Source organism: Suricata suricatta, chromosome 16 (genome assembly GCF_006229205.1).
Source record: "Suricata suricatta isolate VVHF042 chromosome 16, meerkat_22Aug2017_6uvM2_HiC, whole genome shotgun sequence".
Classification (NCBI taxonomy): domain Eukaryota; kingdom Metazoa; phylum Chordata; class Mammalia; order Carnivora; family Herpestidae; genus Suricata; species Suricata suricatta.
The window spans coordinates 51662378-51678432 of NC_043715.1; the positions used below are offsets into that span (position 1 = coordinate 51662378).

The 16055-nt window shown below is 59.8% G+C and overlaps 2 protein-coding genes across 3 annotated transcripts in view; one reads left to right on the forward strand and one right to left on the reverse strand.

Moving 5' to 3' along the window:
- AKT1S1 (AKT1 substrate 1) overlaps positions 1 to 4764 on the reverse strand; it is an 8775-nt gene extending 4011 nt beyond the window's left edge. The window contains exons 1-2 of the mRNA XM_029924883.1: positions 4115 to 4764; positions 4 to 144 (exon numbers count right to left, since the gene is read on the reverse strand). Coding sequence (XP_029780743.1) covers positions 4 to 144; positions 4115 to 4311 — 338 coding nt within the window. The 5' untranslated portion in view covers positions 4312 to 4764. The remainder of the gene's footprint in view (positions 1 to 3; positions 145 to 4114) is intronic.
- A 288-nt stretch (positions 4765 to 5052) lies between these two features.
- The window catches only part of TBC1D17 (TBC1 domain family member 17), an 11893-nt gene continuing 890 nt past the window's right edge, over positions 5053 to 16055 (forward strand). The window contains exons 1-16 of one of the 2 annotated variants that reach the window (XM_029924876.1): positions 5055 to 5278; positions 5558 to 5656; positions 5885 to 5959; positions 9889 to 10012; positions 10515 to 10722; positions 11076 to 11187; positions 11294 to 11452; positions 11763 to 11891; positions 11978 to 12081; positions 12839 to 12933; positions 13311 to 13427; positions 13550 to 13650; positions 13741 to 13840; positions 15199 to 15296; positions 15448 to 15564; positions 16035 to 16055. The exon at positions 16035 to 16055 is cut by the window's right edge and continues 4 nt beyond it. In XM_029924876.1, the coding sequence (XP_029780736.1) occupies positions 5258 to 5278; positions 5558 to 5656; positions 5885 to 5959; positions 9889 to 10012; positions 10515 to 10722; positions 11076 to 11187; positions 11294 to 11452; positions 11763 to 11891; positions 11978 to 12081; positions 12839 to 12933; positions 13311 to 13427; positions 13550 to 13650; positions 13741 to 13840; positions 15199 to 15296; positions 15448 to 15564; positions 16035 to 16055 (1680 nt within the window). In that variant the 5' untranslated portion in view covers positions 5055 to 5257. Of the gene's footprint in view, positions 5279 to 5557; positions 5657 to 5884; positions 5960 to 9888; positions 10013 to 10514; positions 10723 to 11075; positions 11188 to 11293; positions 11453 to 11762; positions 11892 to 11977; positions 12082 to 12838; positions 12934 to 13310; positions 13428 to 13549; positions 13651 to 13740; positions 13841 to 14020; positions 14977 to 15198; positions 15297 to 15447; positions 15565 to 16034 lie in introns of those variants that run through there. The other variant, XM_029924875.1, reaches the window with a different exon arrangement.

Consider the following 16055-nt stretch of genomic DNA (forward strand, 5'->3'; position numbering starts at 1 on the left):
TAGGCACAGGGGCCTGGCCGGGGCGGCGGGGGCGGCGCGGCCGTCAGCAGCACCAGCTCCGTGCCTGTCCGGGCCCGGAAACGCTCAGCGGCCCCCACCACCGCCTCCCACAGCTCCTCGGGGCGCCCCGACGCCATCCGCGCCCTGCAGGGCAGAGCAGGACAGAGAAAGCTGAGGCTCCGACGATGGCGCAGTCTACACCCAGCCCTGTGTGTCCACCTGTCCTGTGTGTCCGCCTATCCCTAGAGGCCACACCCATCCCTCCCAGCCACCTGTCTCAGCTGAGCTCAGCATCTTCCCCCAAACCCACTACCCCCGCCCCCCACCGTGATTTCCTCCCCGTCCAGGTCACCCAGCTCCATCCTCAGTCCTCAGGCCACACCCCGTCCCCACGGCCCCCGGCCCTCCTCTTGGTCCTGCCTGGTCCGATCTGGGAACCGACTGCCACAGGTGACTAAGGAGCACTGGGGATGTGGCAGGTCCAAAGCGCCATGAGTATGAATGAGATCCACACTGGATTTTTAAAGACTTAACACAAAAAAAGTAGGTCAAACATCTCACTAGCAGGTCGGCTGTCAATTACATGTTGAAAAGATGATGTTTCAGATACAATGGCTAAATAAAATATATGCCAAAAGTAGACTTTATCTGTTTTCTTTTTACTGTTTTAACGTGACTTAATAGGTTTGGAATTCTGCTCGTGGCCTGCTTTCTTTCCCCGCCGGGTCACCGCCACAGCCTCTTCCTGGACCTCTTAGCCTCTGGGTCGGCCAGCGCATGGCCCCTGGGGTCCTTCTGCAATGGAACAGCCCCTCCCTGCTCCAGCATCCCCAGACAAGGTCACGGCCCCTCAACATGGCCCTCCGCTCAGCCTCACAGCCTTCCAAGACTTCTGAGTCAAGATGGACCCCCCACACCTGAATGGTCTGCCTTCCGGGTCCTTGTCAGTATTTTGCTCTAGTGTGGAAAGAGACTTCACTCACCCCTAGATCGGGTCAGTCCCCCCACGCTCCGGGCTCCTACAATGGTGGGGAGTCCCCCCCTTCCAGCACACAGCCCCCTGGGGAGCCAGCAGCCCTGCCCTAAACATGGCAGAACTGAGAGCAAGGGCTGAACAGAAAATGGTGTGCGTGGGGCACCTGGGTGGCTCAGTCGGTTAGGCCTCCGACTTCGGATCAGGTCAGATCTCACGTTTGTGGGTTCAAGCCCTGCGTCAGGCTCTGTGCTGACAGCTAGCTCAGAGCCTGGAGCCTGCTTCCGGTTCTGTGTCTCCTTCTCTTTCTGACCCTCCCCCTCTCATGCTCTGTCTCCCCTGAATCAAAAATTAATAAAACATTAAAAAAAAAAAAAAAAAGAAAATGGTGTGCGAACAGCTCTCTGTGCCTAGAATCCATCCGCAAAGTACTGTACTTCCGCAGACGGTTCTGGCAATTCCTCGGGAAGTCTTCCCTGGCCCCCAGCATAGATCAGATGCCTTCCATAGCCCCACAATGCCCCGGGCTACCTGCGTCATAGCTCACTGTCACTTAGCTTGTGACAGCTGTACCTCTGTCTGCCTCCTCCATCACATTGTGAGCTCCCCAGGGGAGCAGGACAGGTCTCCCCAAGACAGGATCTGCTGGCTGCATCTCCTTATGAGATGAAATGAGCAAGGGGTCCGGGCGCCTGGCTGGCTCAACTGGAAGAGTATGCGACTCTTGATCTCGGGGGTCATGAGTTCGAGCCCCACATTGGGTGTAGACAGTACTTAAACAAACAAACTTAAAAAGAAAAAAGAAAAAAGGATGCCTGGGTGGCTCAGTGTGGTGAGCGTCCGACTTTGGCTCCGGTCATGATCTCACTGTTTGTGGGTTCGAACCCCCACGTTGGGCTCTGTGCTGACAGCTAGCTCAGAGCCTGAAGGCTGCTTCAGATTCTGTATCTCCCTCTCTCTGACTCTGTGTCTCCCTCTCTCTCTGACCCTCCGCTGCTCACACAGTCTCTCTCTCTCAAAAGTAAAAACATTTTTTAAAAGTTTTTTGTTTCTTATTTATTTTTTGAGAGGCAGAGAGAGATAGTGCAAGCAGAAAGAGAGGGAGATACAGAATCTGAAGACAGGCTCCAGGCTCTGAGCTAGCTGTCAGCACAGAGCCCAATGCAGGGCTCGAACCCACAAACGTGAGATCATGGCCTGAGCCAAAGTCAGATGCTTAACCAACTGAGCCACCCAGGCACCCCAGTAAAAACATTCATAAAAAATTAAAAAAAAAAAAAAAAAAAAAGAGCAAGGAGACTGACTGTCTGCCATTGCAAACCTGCTGTGTGACCCTGGGCCATTCACCGGCCCTCTCTGTGCCTCATTTGCTTCCTCCTGTAAACCAGACTGGTTGAGCCAGGGCTGCTGGGAAGCCGAGGAGCCTCCTCAGGGAGGTAGGGGGCACCCCATTACTGGAGGAATTCACGTGCGGTTTTAGTCCAGCCAGCCAGGGTCTTTTGTAGCTGGATTTCAATTCACAGGCCTTCTGTAATGTATGATCATTTAAGCCATTGTTTGCTGAGCACTGACTAAGTGTCTGGAGTCTGCGCCTGTCAATTCACCTCCTACCTGACCCACTAAGGTGGGAGCACTTACCCCACAAATGAGACAGCCCAGGCTCATGGGCCACGGGTGGTGACAACAGCCGGCACCATTCCGGCCGGGCCCCACAGCAACCTGACCCCATATTTCCCACATGGGCAGGGTGGCAAGTGTGTCATCCTGCCCTCTCCCCCACTCCATGACGGAGGGGCTGTTATCAACCTGCTTCACAGAGACAAACTGACGGCCAGGGAGATTCAGGGCTTTGATCAGGGTCAGAGGGCTGAGGAGGGAGACTGGATCCAGAGCCTGCTCTTAATCTAGGATGTTAACCTGCCTTCCTTATCAGGAGAGGCTTGGGGTCTCCTAGTCAGGATGGGGAAAGTGAGGCTCAGGGAGCCTAAGGGTCTCACAGCCACTCCTGGGGTCACCCTTAGCTGATGGAGGAAACCAAGACTCAGAGCAGGGAAATGACTGTTCCAAGGTCACACGGCTTGGCCATGTTAGGCCCCGGGGCACTCATATCTCCAGGACATCAGGATTAAACTCTCCATCCTAGATCTTAGAGCAGTGACAGGATTGGAACGAGGGAAATAGGGGTGAGTGGGTGTGAGGGCCCCCCCTTCACGCTGTAAAGAGGAGGCCTGGGCAAAACTGGGGAGGGCAACTCACACTTCTCTGCCAAAGCCGCGAGGGCTCTCTGAGGTTGGTTATCCAAAAGTAGGGTGGCCAAGATCGGGGGAGACGCCGCCCTTTCAGCTGCTGGAGGAAGGCTTGTATTCTCTAAGGGGCTGAGACGGACGGAAGGTCCCCAATCCCCGAAGAGTTTAGGATCGGGGAGAGGAGGTGAGACTTGCCTTCCACAGGAGGGGGAGAGGAGAGCTAAGGTAACTGGCCTCCTAGTATGAGATGAGGAAACAAACGGAGTAAAAGAACTCTAGGAAGAGGTGAGGAAGGAGGCATAGTCCCCCAAGGAAAGAGGGATGCTAGTGAAGCCCCCTTCCAACCACCTGTCCAACTACGAGTGCCCACCCTGCCCGAAGTGGGAGAAACTCGAGGATGCCCCCTCACCCCCCTACCCTGCGTTGCCGGGGACAAGGTGAACATCTGGGCTCTTTCTCGACCTCTCCGAGACCTTCCCACCTCGCCCGAGGGTCCAGGGAAGAACCACTTCTCTAGAAAAAAAATAACCACCCAGGAAATCCCGCCCAGATGGGGGCCAGGGCCGGAAGTCCCGCCTTTGGACGGGTGAGGGGCGCCCCAAGTCCCCCCAGGCAACCCCCAGGCCCTGTGGTCGTGGTCCACGACCAGGGCAAGGATCCTGGTGGGTCTGGAGACCGGAGGAGAAGGCTGTCTAGGTTTTGCCTTGGGTCAGACACGACGGTTCCCGCGGGCGACCCCTTTTCAAGCGCTCAGCGTAGGGTCTCTGGACGACCTCTGCCCTCTGATCTACGCAGGCCACACCCCTCCCACGAGCGGCTCGCCCTCCCAGCGCCCCACTCCTCCGGACGGCCAAAGCCTCCCCACACCGCGGTTCACAACGCCGCCTCCACTCACGTGCCCGAAGCCAGCATGGCCGGGCCGGCGCCGTCGCCGCCCTCAAAAGACATGGCGGCGCCTTGCGTCACGTCCGCGTGGTTGGCCCTCCTCCACTCGGCACACTCCGCCTCCCTCATCGGGGCCGCCCGAGACCAAAATGGCCACGGGAACATCAGCGCATCACAGTGGGGCAATGGCGAGAGCACGGTGCCCATAAGAAAGATGGTGAAAGGAAGGCTTCAGCTCGCTCGGACAAGCCAAACCATTTCGGTTTACCCCCCAAGAAATACGGCCGTCGGCACATGCACACTCAGGACCACAGTATACTACGGTCAGAGACTTGATGCCCCTCACCCATTGTCAACCTCTTCCGCAGAAGTAGAGGAAAGGAATGCCCGTTAATGATCGGGCAGGCCAAGCTGGCATCGCTTGCCCAAAATATACATGGACTCTCCCTCCAACCTATCTCCCTTCAGCACCAAGCCTGGTAAAGATCCAATATGGCAGTTGTTTTGGCTTCAGTTTGCCAGGATTCAATATGGCGGCCCAGACCGCTTTCTCTCGACGGTGACTCAGGAATTCGACTAGGACCGCTTCTTTCCCGCGAATAATGACGGCTCCATTCTGTTAACCCAAGGCCCTCGGCACCTCTTGTGATGCACATGTCCCCTCACCTTCTTTTCTTTTACCCGTTCCTTTTCCAGGACCTCGCCGTCTCGCCCCTCAGAGAGAGGAAAGTGCCCCGCATTAACATGGCCGCAGCTGACCGTCTTCGGCCGTGCCCTCGAGCAAAATGGCATCTCCTTGGCTTCAATGCCAGTATACAATATGGAGAAAGAAGTAGGCGTTTCGGAGACGGCTCGTGAGAAGGGGTGGACCCCTTGGATCCTCCCCCTTGTTTACTTCGCCGCCAGGAAAGCATCAGTGCGCCTGCGCACTCTCGCTGGCTTGCTGTACCTTCAGCGTAAGCGCCATGTGACTTAAACCCTCGTGGTTCAAGTTCAACCACCCCATTCTTAAAGATGGTAACATCCACTCCCGTTCTAGAACAGGCAAGGGTGCTACCACTGTCCAGGCTTGAGGGGAGTCTCGCATCCGGATGTGACTGCACGATGACCCGGAAAGAGAGAGGGCCGGGGTAGTGGGACTTCGGCCGCAGCTATGGAAGGAGCCGGCTACAGGGTAAGCACTGAGGACGCATTCTTTCCCCTCTGTGGATGCGAAACGCCGCCTCCCGGTGGTCTGCTTCGCCCCAAAGCCCTGCCGGGGCTCTGGGAGCCCGGCTGAGCCTTAGCAAACACACCATTCCTTTATAAATGCGCTGTCACCCTCCCCGCCGCTGCCCCAGGCGAGACCCTTACCTTTTGGCCCCGCCCCCAGCACCGCTGAAAGCTCCTCGGCCCCGCCCCCTGGGTGTCTGCCTGCGCGTGGGCCCCGCCCCTCACTGGTTCCGGTCCCCAGGTGGTGTTTGAGAAGGGCGGCGTGTACCTGCACACCAGTGCCAAGAAGCACCAAGACCCGGACTCCCTCATCGCTGGCGTCATCCGCGTTGTGGAGAAGGTGGGCCGGGAGGGAGCGGGGCTCGGGCAGAGCCGGAGCGGGGTGGAGGCGGCATCCGTCGGAGTATGGTCTGGAAGTCACGATGGGGTGTGGGGAAGGCAGAGGGTGCGGACTGGAGGGAGATAGGGGGCTGTGTAAGCGTGGCGGTCCAGACTGGGGAAGCAGCTTGGAAAGACGGTTTGGGGAGCTTGGAGGGGAGGCTCTCTGACTCCTCTCTCCGTTCCTCAGGACAGCGATGTCCTCCTGCAGTGGGTTCCTGTAGAGGAGGCTGGAGATTCCACCCAAATAATCTTCTCTAAGAAGGTAGGCTTTCCGCCCTTCTCCATTTGCTTTTGTCCAGGTTCACCTACGAGGCGTCTGAAGGACCTGGGTACAATGCCAGACTTACTCTTGGATCCTGCGTGACCCTGCTTGGGATCTATGCTCTTTGCCCCTTGGTTTCCTCCTCTCTGTGAAAAGGGGCTGAAGATGCCCATTCACAAGGAAGCAGACAGTGAGATTCATAGCCATGGAGACAGCTGCCCCCTGCTCCCCTTTGCTCTCTGGGAGAGCCTTGCCAGGGTGCAGGACGACAGTGCAGCCTGGGGGTGCGGGTTCTGGGGGCTCTCAGCCTGCAAGAACTTGAAAGAGTGTGGCCTTTCCCCTCGGGCAGACCTCCCATCACGTACAGAGAGGAAAACAGGCCTAACCACGCGGCTCGCCCACTTACCAGAACTCGCCCTGGGTCCCGGACTTTGCCCCTGTCATTATTAGAGACTCCTGAGGCTTTCTGTCACCAGGCTCTGTGCTGGGAGCCACAGAGGAGTCTGAACCAGACCCTGCCTTAGTCCTGGCCCCCATGCTATTTTGAGGAACTGAGGCACAATGACTGGGAGCCCTGTTTGCAAGGTCAGAAAGCTAGGAGGTGTTGGAACTCGGGTTTGAACCCCGACTCTCTGATTCCAGAGCCCTGCCCATTTCTGGAGGCAGCAGCCATTTGCACTGGAACCCTAAGAAGGGGGCAAGAAAGTATTTCCAGGATGGCAGGAGAAAGAGTATTTCGGGATTCAGGAGGGCACGAGATGCCTCTGCAGAGGGTTTTGCTGGAAGGGAGTTCGACCATAAATGCCCGACTGAGAAGTTTGCGCTGTGTTCTAGGGGGCCCTCGGGAAACACGGGGGGGAGAAGTGTGTGGCTATGGAATGTTCCCTCGGGGAGCCATGTGGGGGATGGGCAGAAGGTCTCAGTGGAGGGAGACTGGAGGCTGGGAGGTCAGGGAGAGAGAATGAAGCCTGACAGGGGCAGTGGGGCTTTGAATCACCTGGGGGCAGGGGGACGTTACAATCCAGGATTCCAGGGTTCTGCATTTTTCATTATCCTCGCGGGCTGTCTGAGCGCCCTTCTTGAACACCGTTGCTGTCCTCCGTGGCAGTCTTATTTTTGACCAGCAGGAACTCACTGGGGCGGGTGTCAGCAGATAGGGCACAGGCGCACGCAGGGTATTAACTCCAATGAACACAGCGTCTGGCCGACGACAGACGAAGCACACAAGTTTATTTCTCTCGTTTCACAAGACTGCCGAGGAGGTGTGGGGCTGCGGGCCGTGGCAGGTGACAGTGGGGCCTGGATCACCGAGACCCTACCATGCTTGCCCTGGTCACCTTTAAATGGCTGCTTGAGCTGCACCCCTACAGCTGCCTTTTAAGGCAAGGAAGAGCGGGGCAGGCAGGGTGCCAGTCACGTCTGTCCTCGATTTCCCAGAAACCCTCTGCGTCACTTAGCAGTTATATTTGGCTATGTGGGGTGGTAATGGAAATAACAATGGCTTCGGCTAGAGAGAAGCTCATAGCTCTCCAGCTAGAAAGTCCAGAGGACGGCAGGTGTCTTCCATCTCTGCTCTGCCATCCTCAGCACGTGGGATGCAGCCTCACAGCTGCCTCGTGGTCCAAAAAAGCTGCTGGAGCGCCAGCCTTTTTGGCTGTTTTTGCTCCCTTTATATGTGTGCAGCAGGTTGGCCATGGAGCTCTGTTCGTCACGATTACTCAGGGAAGTGCGCACACAGAGCAGCTGTCTTAAAAGCTAATGTTCCTTGCGGCAGAGGGGCTCCTCCCGGCACTGCAACAGTCCATCCTGGCCACGGCCCAGCCCGTTGGTCAGAAGTGGCCGCATGGCTAGCCAGCCGGTAGCGTTCAGTGAACCGGTGATCCTGCCATGAGCCCAAGGAGCAGAGAGCTGCACACGTTGCCAGATGGCAGGACTGATTCTCATTATGCTACATAAACGTGGGTGAAACGCCACACTCCTCTCACAAGACCCGGAGGGCAGGGGCAGCTTTGCCAGAGCTGGCACAGCCTCGCGGGCAGTGTCTCTGACTTGTGGCCCTAGTTGGCTGCCACAGCTCCGGACCTCATGTTCTTCCTCAGCAGCACCCAAAGGCCGTTCTGAATAGAGTGTTCATCCCTGGACGTGCCTTTTTTAAATCAGGAATTTCCCTTCAAATTCCCCACAGATGTCATTTCACTTCTCCCCCGGCCAGCGTTGGGTCCCTAAAGCCACACAGATCCACCAGGAAGGCTGGGGAAGCAGATATGGGGAGGTTTTAGTTCTGTTGTGGGAGGGGCTCTGTCAACCTGCAAGGAACAGCAGAAATGGCTTTTGGGCGGACCCACCGCCTGTGTCCTTCCAGCGAGGTCCCATCACGCAGCGTCTCATTGTAGGAGGCCCCAAACACCAGGTGTTCTCAGCAGGGAGGGACTAAAGGCCAGCAAGGAGCGGCTTGTAGAATTTTTACAGGGGCGGGCAGAACAGGACTGACCCCCCAGAACTGACCTGCTAGGGGAGCTGCCGCCACTGCCAAAATGAGGGAGCAGGAGAGATCATCCCGGTGCTGCAGGGTCCAAGATCGCTACCACCAGCTGCCCTTCCCCAGGGCAGGAAGATGCTCGGGCCCCACAAACCTAGTGCCTGGCACTGGGAGACTGAGCTAGCCACCACCACAACCCTAGTCACCTCTCCGCATGTGGGGACAACAGGAGTCCGTGTCATCATCGGCCTAACACAGCCAGAGCAGCCAGCAGTTGCCTTTGCCTTGTTTCTGCTTTTGGGAAGCCTCTGTCTTGTGTCCTGACCTCTGGTTGCAAAGGATCCTGGGAAATGTAGTTTTCGCTTTCCGGCCTCTGCCCAAAGGAAGGCATACCATCCTGTGAAGGGACCCCCGTCCCCTCCCCGTCCTTCTCCCTGGCCCGCGGCCAGCACCCTCGGCTGTGACTGCATTGTGACCCTGAGCACTGCCTTCATCTGCACCACTTGCCTGAATCCGCCCTCAGGCCCCACGCCGGCGCTTCTGGTGTGACAGCCTGCAAGCAAGCTGCTTCTCTTTCCGAGATGCAATTCCCTTACCGCAAAGCGGGAGGTTCCGGGAGAACGTAGGTCCTTAGAGTGCAGCGGTGAGTGTCTGTTCGCAAGGCCTTGCAGCTGTCACTGCTGAATCTGGGACGTTCCCCCCCAGAACCCCTGCGCCTGTTGGCAGCTCCTCCCCCTTCTGGCCTCCCCCAGCCTCTGGCAACCGTTGACCCGTCTCTGGCTCGGCCTTTCCTGGATGCATTCTGCTCACTCGTCCGTTTGGTGGACAGTTGGGGTGTTTCCACTTTGGGGCCATTATGAATAATGCTGCTGTGAACGTTTGTGACTTGGTGGGGACACCTGGTTTCACTTCTCTTGGGCACACGCCTGGAGTGGAATCGCTGGGCGTCGCGGCGTCGTTAACCTCTGGAGGAACTGCCGGGTCCTTCCAGCGCGCCTCCTCCATGCGTGTTCCTGGCGGTACGCATGGTTCTGTTTTGTTCCGTGTGCGCCAGCGCTCCTCTTACCGGTCAGTTTAGTCCTCGCCGCCCCGGTGGGCGTGGAGTGGCACCCGTAGCCGTGTTGACTGGAGTTGCCCCATTGACTACTGACTACTTAACTTTCAGCACCATGATCCCCGGCACTCAGCGGCAGAGCACCCCAGCTCCTGGTGTTCTCCCGGCTCCCCACGAGGTGGTGCTTGGGTCAGCGCCGCCAGGATGCTTGGCTTTGAGTCTTGGCCCTGGCCCGGTCCCTGGCAGCACTGGGTGACCCCGAGCACGTACTGTACCCCCTTTCTGCCTCAGTTTCCCTATTTGCCCAAAGGGGCTGCTTCCCAGAGCAGCCTCGCAGCTTGGATCTGGAAGCCCTGACTCTGCAGCCCCTCACTCTCTTTATCTTCTTCCCCCAAGGATGTAAGCGGGGGTGATGCCTGCACCTCTGAGGAGGAACCGACCTTTGACCCCGGCTACGAACCCGACTGGGCTGTCATCAGCACTGTGAGGCCGCAGCCCCGCCGCTCGGAGCCCACGAGAGGTACGCCGGGCCGGTGCCCCTGAGCGCACGGGGAGACACGTCTCACCCTCTGTGGTCATGGCTCCACAGGCTCGCTCCTCACAGTCAGGATCCGGAGAATGGGTCGGGTGCAGGACTGTCCCCAGTCCAGATCCAGGCCGGCAGGGTCGCCAGGGCTTCCAGCCTTGTTCATCTCACCAGGCTCCCTCCCTGATTGGATGTGGGGGTGACAGTGGTAGGGTCACAGGGTGACTTGGACTTTCCTAGAATAGGACAGGGTGCTGGGGGCCCCAGAGGAGGCATCTGAGGGGCTAGAGACAAGATGGGCAGGGGGCAGGGGGCAGGGGGCAGGCCCCAGGGGCCTTCACTCTGAGAGCCCCGGGGACCCAAGGGAGGTTTTGGAGCCCATCAGCCGTGTTTCCGAGGAGACAAGAGGTGACCCAGGGCTCCCAGAGGGCTCTCGGGAGATATCTGTGCTGCCTCCGGCTCCCTGCGCCTGTGCCCAACACCCTCTGTTCCCCAGGCGCAGAGCCCAGCTCCCCCCGGGGCTCCTGGGCCTTCTCGGTGAGTCTGGGGGAGCTCAAGTCCATCCGCCGGTCCAAGCCAGGCCTCAGCTGGGCCTACCTGGTCCTGGTGACCCAGGCCGGAGGCTCCCTGCCCGCACTGCACTTCCACCGCGGGGGCACGCGCGCCCTCCTCCGTGTCCTCAGCCGCTACCTGCTGTTGGCCAGGTGAGCCTTCCTCCGGCGCCCGGCCCCTCGGGGCTGTGAAGGAGACAGACAGCTTTAAAGGCAGGAGAAGGGGAATCCACTGGCGCGTGTGACCGCGAAGCCAGAGGGCGGTTTGGTTTCAGGCAGGACCCGGGTCCTGGGACGTTAGGGAGAGCCGCGGTGTCCCTCAGAGCTGGTGTCACTCCCTGGGGGCCCCGGCAGCATCCCCGAGCTGCCTCACCCGCTGGCCCCGGGTCGTGTGCCCACCCCTGGGGTCCAGTTGAGGTGAGGGCTTCCACACGGGCCGCTGGGCCACTGTGGCTGGAAGCGGGAGGGGACACGCACAGCGTGTCACCACACCGGTCCCTCCCCAGCTCCCCGCAGGACTCCCGCCTCTACCTTGTCTTCCCCCACGACTCCTCGGCCCTCTCCAGCTCCTTCCACCACCTCCAGCTCTTTGACCAGGACAGCTCCAACGTGGTGTCCGTGAGTGTGGCAGGGCTGGGACCCTGTGGGCAAGGAGGAGTGGGTGGCCCTGGTGGGCGAGGCAGGACGGGGCGGAGCCGGAACCCCTCTTTGGCCGTGTCCACAGCGCTTCCTCCAGGACCCCTACTCCACCACCTTCGGCGGCTTCTCCCGTGTGACCAACTTCTTCCGGGGAGCGCTGCAGCCACACCCAGAGGGGGCCTCCCCCGACCTTCCTCCACCCCCCGAGGACGAGCCCGAGCCTGGGTTCGAGGTCATCTCCTGTGTGAGTCTCAGGGGGACCCTATTTTGGGCTGTCACCTTGGCAACTGGATCTAATTTTCTGCAATTACGGGGACGATACAGTAGCCACCCTCACCAGATTGCATGGGTGACTTCGAGGAGAACGCGTGTCACCTATCATAATTGGGGAGGACCTTCCTGGCGTGCAGGGGGACCTTGGCACTGATCCCGGGAAGGAGACTCTCCCCCCGAACGTTAACTGTCCGTGGAGCTAAGAAGGGCCCTGAGCTGACGTGCAGGGGGCCGGGGCCGGGCGTGTGAAGCCCTGAGCTCATGTTCCTTGGGTCACGCAGGTGGAGCTGGGCCCGAGGCCGGCCGTTGAGCGGGCGCCCCCGGTCACAGAGGAGGAGTGGGCCCACCATGTGGGCCCTGACGGCCGCCTGCAGCGGGTCCCCATGCTCAAGGCCCGGATCTTCTCGGGGGTAAGGCGCCAGTGGGTGGGTGGGTCGGGACAGGGGAGGGCTGGGTAGAAGCCCCTCTGAGTGGCAGCGCGCTCTCCGCCCCCCAGGGTCTGAGCCCTGGCCTGAGGCGCGAAGCGTGGAAGTTTCTCCTGGGGTACCTCAGCTGGGAGGGCTCCACCGAGGAGCACAAGGCCCACGTGCGCAAGAAAACGTGAGTGAGGGGTGCTTGGGGGGCTCAGTCGGGCAGGTGTCCAACTCTCGGTTTCAGTTCAGGTCATGATCTCACGTTTTGTGGGTTCGAGCCCCACATTAAGCTCTGTGCTGCCAGCACAGAGCCTGCCTGCAATTCTCTCTCACCCCCTCTCTCTCTGCCCTTCCTCTGCTGGCACGTTCAAAATAAATAAACTTAAAAAAAAAAACAAAACGTGAGTGAGAAGCTGTGGGCCCCCCATCTCCCGCCCCCTAGCCTCCCAAGTTGGACATCTTCCCCAGCATAGCACGGCCCCTGACTCGTCACAGGGGCACAGACGCTCCCCAAGGGTCAGGCAGGGAGACGGCGGTGAGCAGGCAGGTCCGACTCCCGTGTCCATCACTGTTTCATTCCAAGACCATGACGCCGCCGCCCCCGCCCCCCTGCAGCAGCCTCCCCAACCCTGTGGGCCCAGGTCTCCTCCTTCCTGGTACATACCGTGACCTCACTCTGTGTCCTGGTCCCTGCCCCGGTCCCCTCTGTCCAGTGGGGATGACAGACTTCGAACAAAAGCCCGCAAAGCCAGGGGGTACCTGGCTGGCTCAGTCAGAAGATTGTGCGACTCTTGATCTTGAGGTCGTGGGTTCGAGCCCCATGTGGGGTGTAGTGTTCATGAGGGTGTTGTGTGTCTAAAGAGGTGTCAGAAGCGCGGGGACGGTGGCAAGGATGACCGGGTGGCCTGTTTCATGGCCCGCGTTCCCGTCTCCCTGCCCCTCAGGGATGAGTACTTCCGCATGAAGCTGCAGTGGAAATCCGTGAGCCCCGAGCAGGAGCGGAGGAACTCCCTGCTGCACGGCTACCGCAGCCTCGTCGGTAGGTCGTGGGGGCCTGGGCAGGGCGGCGGGGGGGTGGAGAGATGGGAAACGGCATGGAGAGGCCAGGGGAGACCCCCTGCCTCCCCAAGGAAAGGGATGAGGTCATCTGCAGCGGGGAGGTGGGGAGCGGAGGAAGGGAGCCAGACTCCTTGGGTGAGGGGCGCCCGCGGGGCTCTGGGCCGGCTGCTCACTGTGAGGTCTGCTCGGGCCTCGGTTTAGTAACCGGTGGTGGCTGGGCGGCACGAAGCAGGGCACCCCACGCGAGAGCATCCGAGACGGTTTCTGGGGCGACTCACAGCTGCCCGGGGTCTGCGGAAGGGCCGGCGGGGACGGGCCCCCACAGCCTGTCACTCGCATCCTGCGCCGTCTTTGCAGAGAGAGACGTGAGCCGAACCGACAGGACCAACAAGTTCTACGAGGGTCCTGAGAACCCGGGGCTGGGCCTGCTGAACGACATCCTCCTCACCTACTGCATGTACCACTTCGACCTCGGTGCGACGCCGGCCCGGGGGTGGCTGGGGGCCCGGCCTTCCCTGGGCCAGCGGTGGCGGCCAGCTGGGGGGGGGGGGGGTTCCTTAGGGCCTAGGCCCGGCCCTGACCTCGTGTTCCCCCAGGCTACGTCCAGGGCATGAGTGACCTTCTCTCCCCGATCCTCTACGTCATTCAGAACGAGGTGGATGCCTTCTGGTGTTTCTGCGGCTTCATGGAGCTCGTGGTGAGGCCCAGGGTGGGCGTGGGCGACGGGCCCCTCCAGGGACGGGGACCGGGATGGGGACAGCTCCTCACGCGGGCCTCCCTCCTGCAGCACGGGAACTTTGAGGAGAGTCAGGAGACGATGAAGCGGCAGCTCGGGCAGCTGCTGCTGCTCCTGAGGGTGCTGGACCCGCCGCTCTGCGATTTCCTGGGTAGGCGACTCCCTGAGTAGGCGACTCAGCGGGCGGCAAGGGGTGGTGGGGCCGCAGACGGGGCGTCCGCGACATCTGCTCCTGATCCAAACAAGAGAAACGTCCCCACATAACCCAGAACCCCAAATTGACGTGTGAAGGCAGGATCACCCTTGGGAGCAACCCCTTTCCCCTCTACAGGTGCAGACGGGCGGCCGCCTCCTCCATGCCCCTTCCCGCAGATTGAGGGGCCTGGGCGGGGCTCCCAGCACTTCCTCCCTCCACCCGGGGACTGCAGGCTGGGTCTCTGGGCTCCCAGCACTGGGCCTGCTGCGTTCTGGTCTTAAAGCCATTCTTTGTTGCTGGTTCGACTTAAAAACCGCAGGGCATCCCAACAAAGAAAGTCAAGGCTGCTGTGGATACTGTGGTTCTTTGTGAGCGAGGGTGACCATGAGTTAAGCTCTTTATGGGCGTTTCCTCACCGAATTTAGGGTGGCCCTAGGAGAGGGCGATGCTGCTGGGATCGCTTCACCTGAGAGGAAGCAATCCAGAAAAGCGCAGGCCACTTCCGGTGCGCTAGGGGACACGGGCTGCCCTACCGGGTGCTGTGTCTGCCTTCAGTGCGTACGAGGACGGATCTCACCCGACCTGCTGGCTAAATCCCAAGAGGTGAAATTGTACTCGGGACAAGAGATCGGTTCGTGGCTTTTGAAATGTTTGTTCTTGTCCCTGCTTTTCTGGAAATTTTTACCAGCTGGTTTTTTGGTCAGCCGAGTACACGAGTGTCACAGAGTCTGTTTCCTCACGCCTCCACCGGCATTGGGTACTGATACCTTCTGGTTTTTTCCTTGAGTGCATCCTGTACCCCTTTTATGTGAAGGGGGAAAGCGGGACTGGCTCACCTCGTCTGGAGCCCGGAAGGCGGGATGTCCTGTGACACAGAGCACTCCTGGCTCACCGCTGAGGCCTTCCCATACGGGGCATAAGCCATTTGCCTCGACTGGTGGAGATTGTGACGGCCGGTTAACTTCTCAGAGTCGAAGTCTGACCGCCACGCGCACTGTAAAAAATTAGAACGGGGTTAGGGGGCGCCTGGGTGGCTCAGTCAGTTGGGTGTCTGGCTTCGGCTCAGGTCACGATCTCATGGTTTGTGGGTTCGAGTCCCGCGTTGGGCTCTGGGCTGACAGCTACCTCAGAGCCTGGAACCTGCTTTGGATTCTGTATCTCTCTCTCTCTCTGACCCTCCCCTACTCACACTGTCTCTCTCTCTCTCAAAAATAAATAAAAAACATTAAAAAAAAAATTAGAACGGGGTTGGAATGGCTTTGGGGCTTGGTCTTTGCTGAGCACCTCCCCTCCCCACCACCGTCTTCCTCCAGACTCCCAGGACTCCGGCTCTCTCTGCTTCTGCTTCCGGTGGCTGCTCATCTGGTTCAAGAGGGAATTCCCCTTCCCGGATGTCCTTCGGCTCTGGGAGGTGGGCCACCCAGTTTGGGGAGGAGGGTGGACAGTTAGGACAAATAAGTCAGCTATCCTGGGCTGGGAGGTGGGGGTAGGGGGGGCTGGGCAGATCTGGGTGGGACCTCAGGCAGAGGCTGGGCGGTGACTCCTCCCTCCGGCCCTCCTAGGTGCTGTGGACAGGGCTCCCTGGCCCCAATCTGCACCTCTTGGTGGCCTGTGCCATTCTGGACATGGAGCGGGACACCCTCATGCTTTCTGGCTTTGGGTCCAATGAGATCCTCAAGGTGAGGCCTTGGCTCCTCCCCAGTCCTCCCCCTCTCCCTGCCGGTGCTGACCTGCAGAAGCATTTCCTGAGGTCTGAACTCCATGGAGTCTGGCGCTGTGCCCGGTGCCACACCATGTCTTGGGGTAGAAGGCAGGAAGTGCCGCTGGCTAAGCTGGGAGTACCATGGCCATGGCACCGGACTGTTTCTCCTACCCCATCCTATCCCTGGTTGCCACAGCACCCTCACCACGGGGTGTGGCCAGCACATGAGGGGGGCCCTGCCTCTTCCCTATCACACCGGGCTTCGGGGTGGAGCTCAGCGCCCTCTTCTTTCACTGTGTCCCGCGGCTGCCAGGCAGACCGGGGCTTGACCTCTCCTCTCCGCAGTCCGCCTTTCCTCCATCACGTCCCCAGCACAGGCACAGGGCGGGCACTGGGGCGGGGGTGGTTGAATGCTGGCAGGCGGGCCCGACCCACCCCTCCCCGCAGCACATCAACGAGCTGACCATG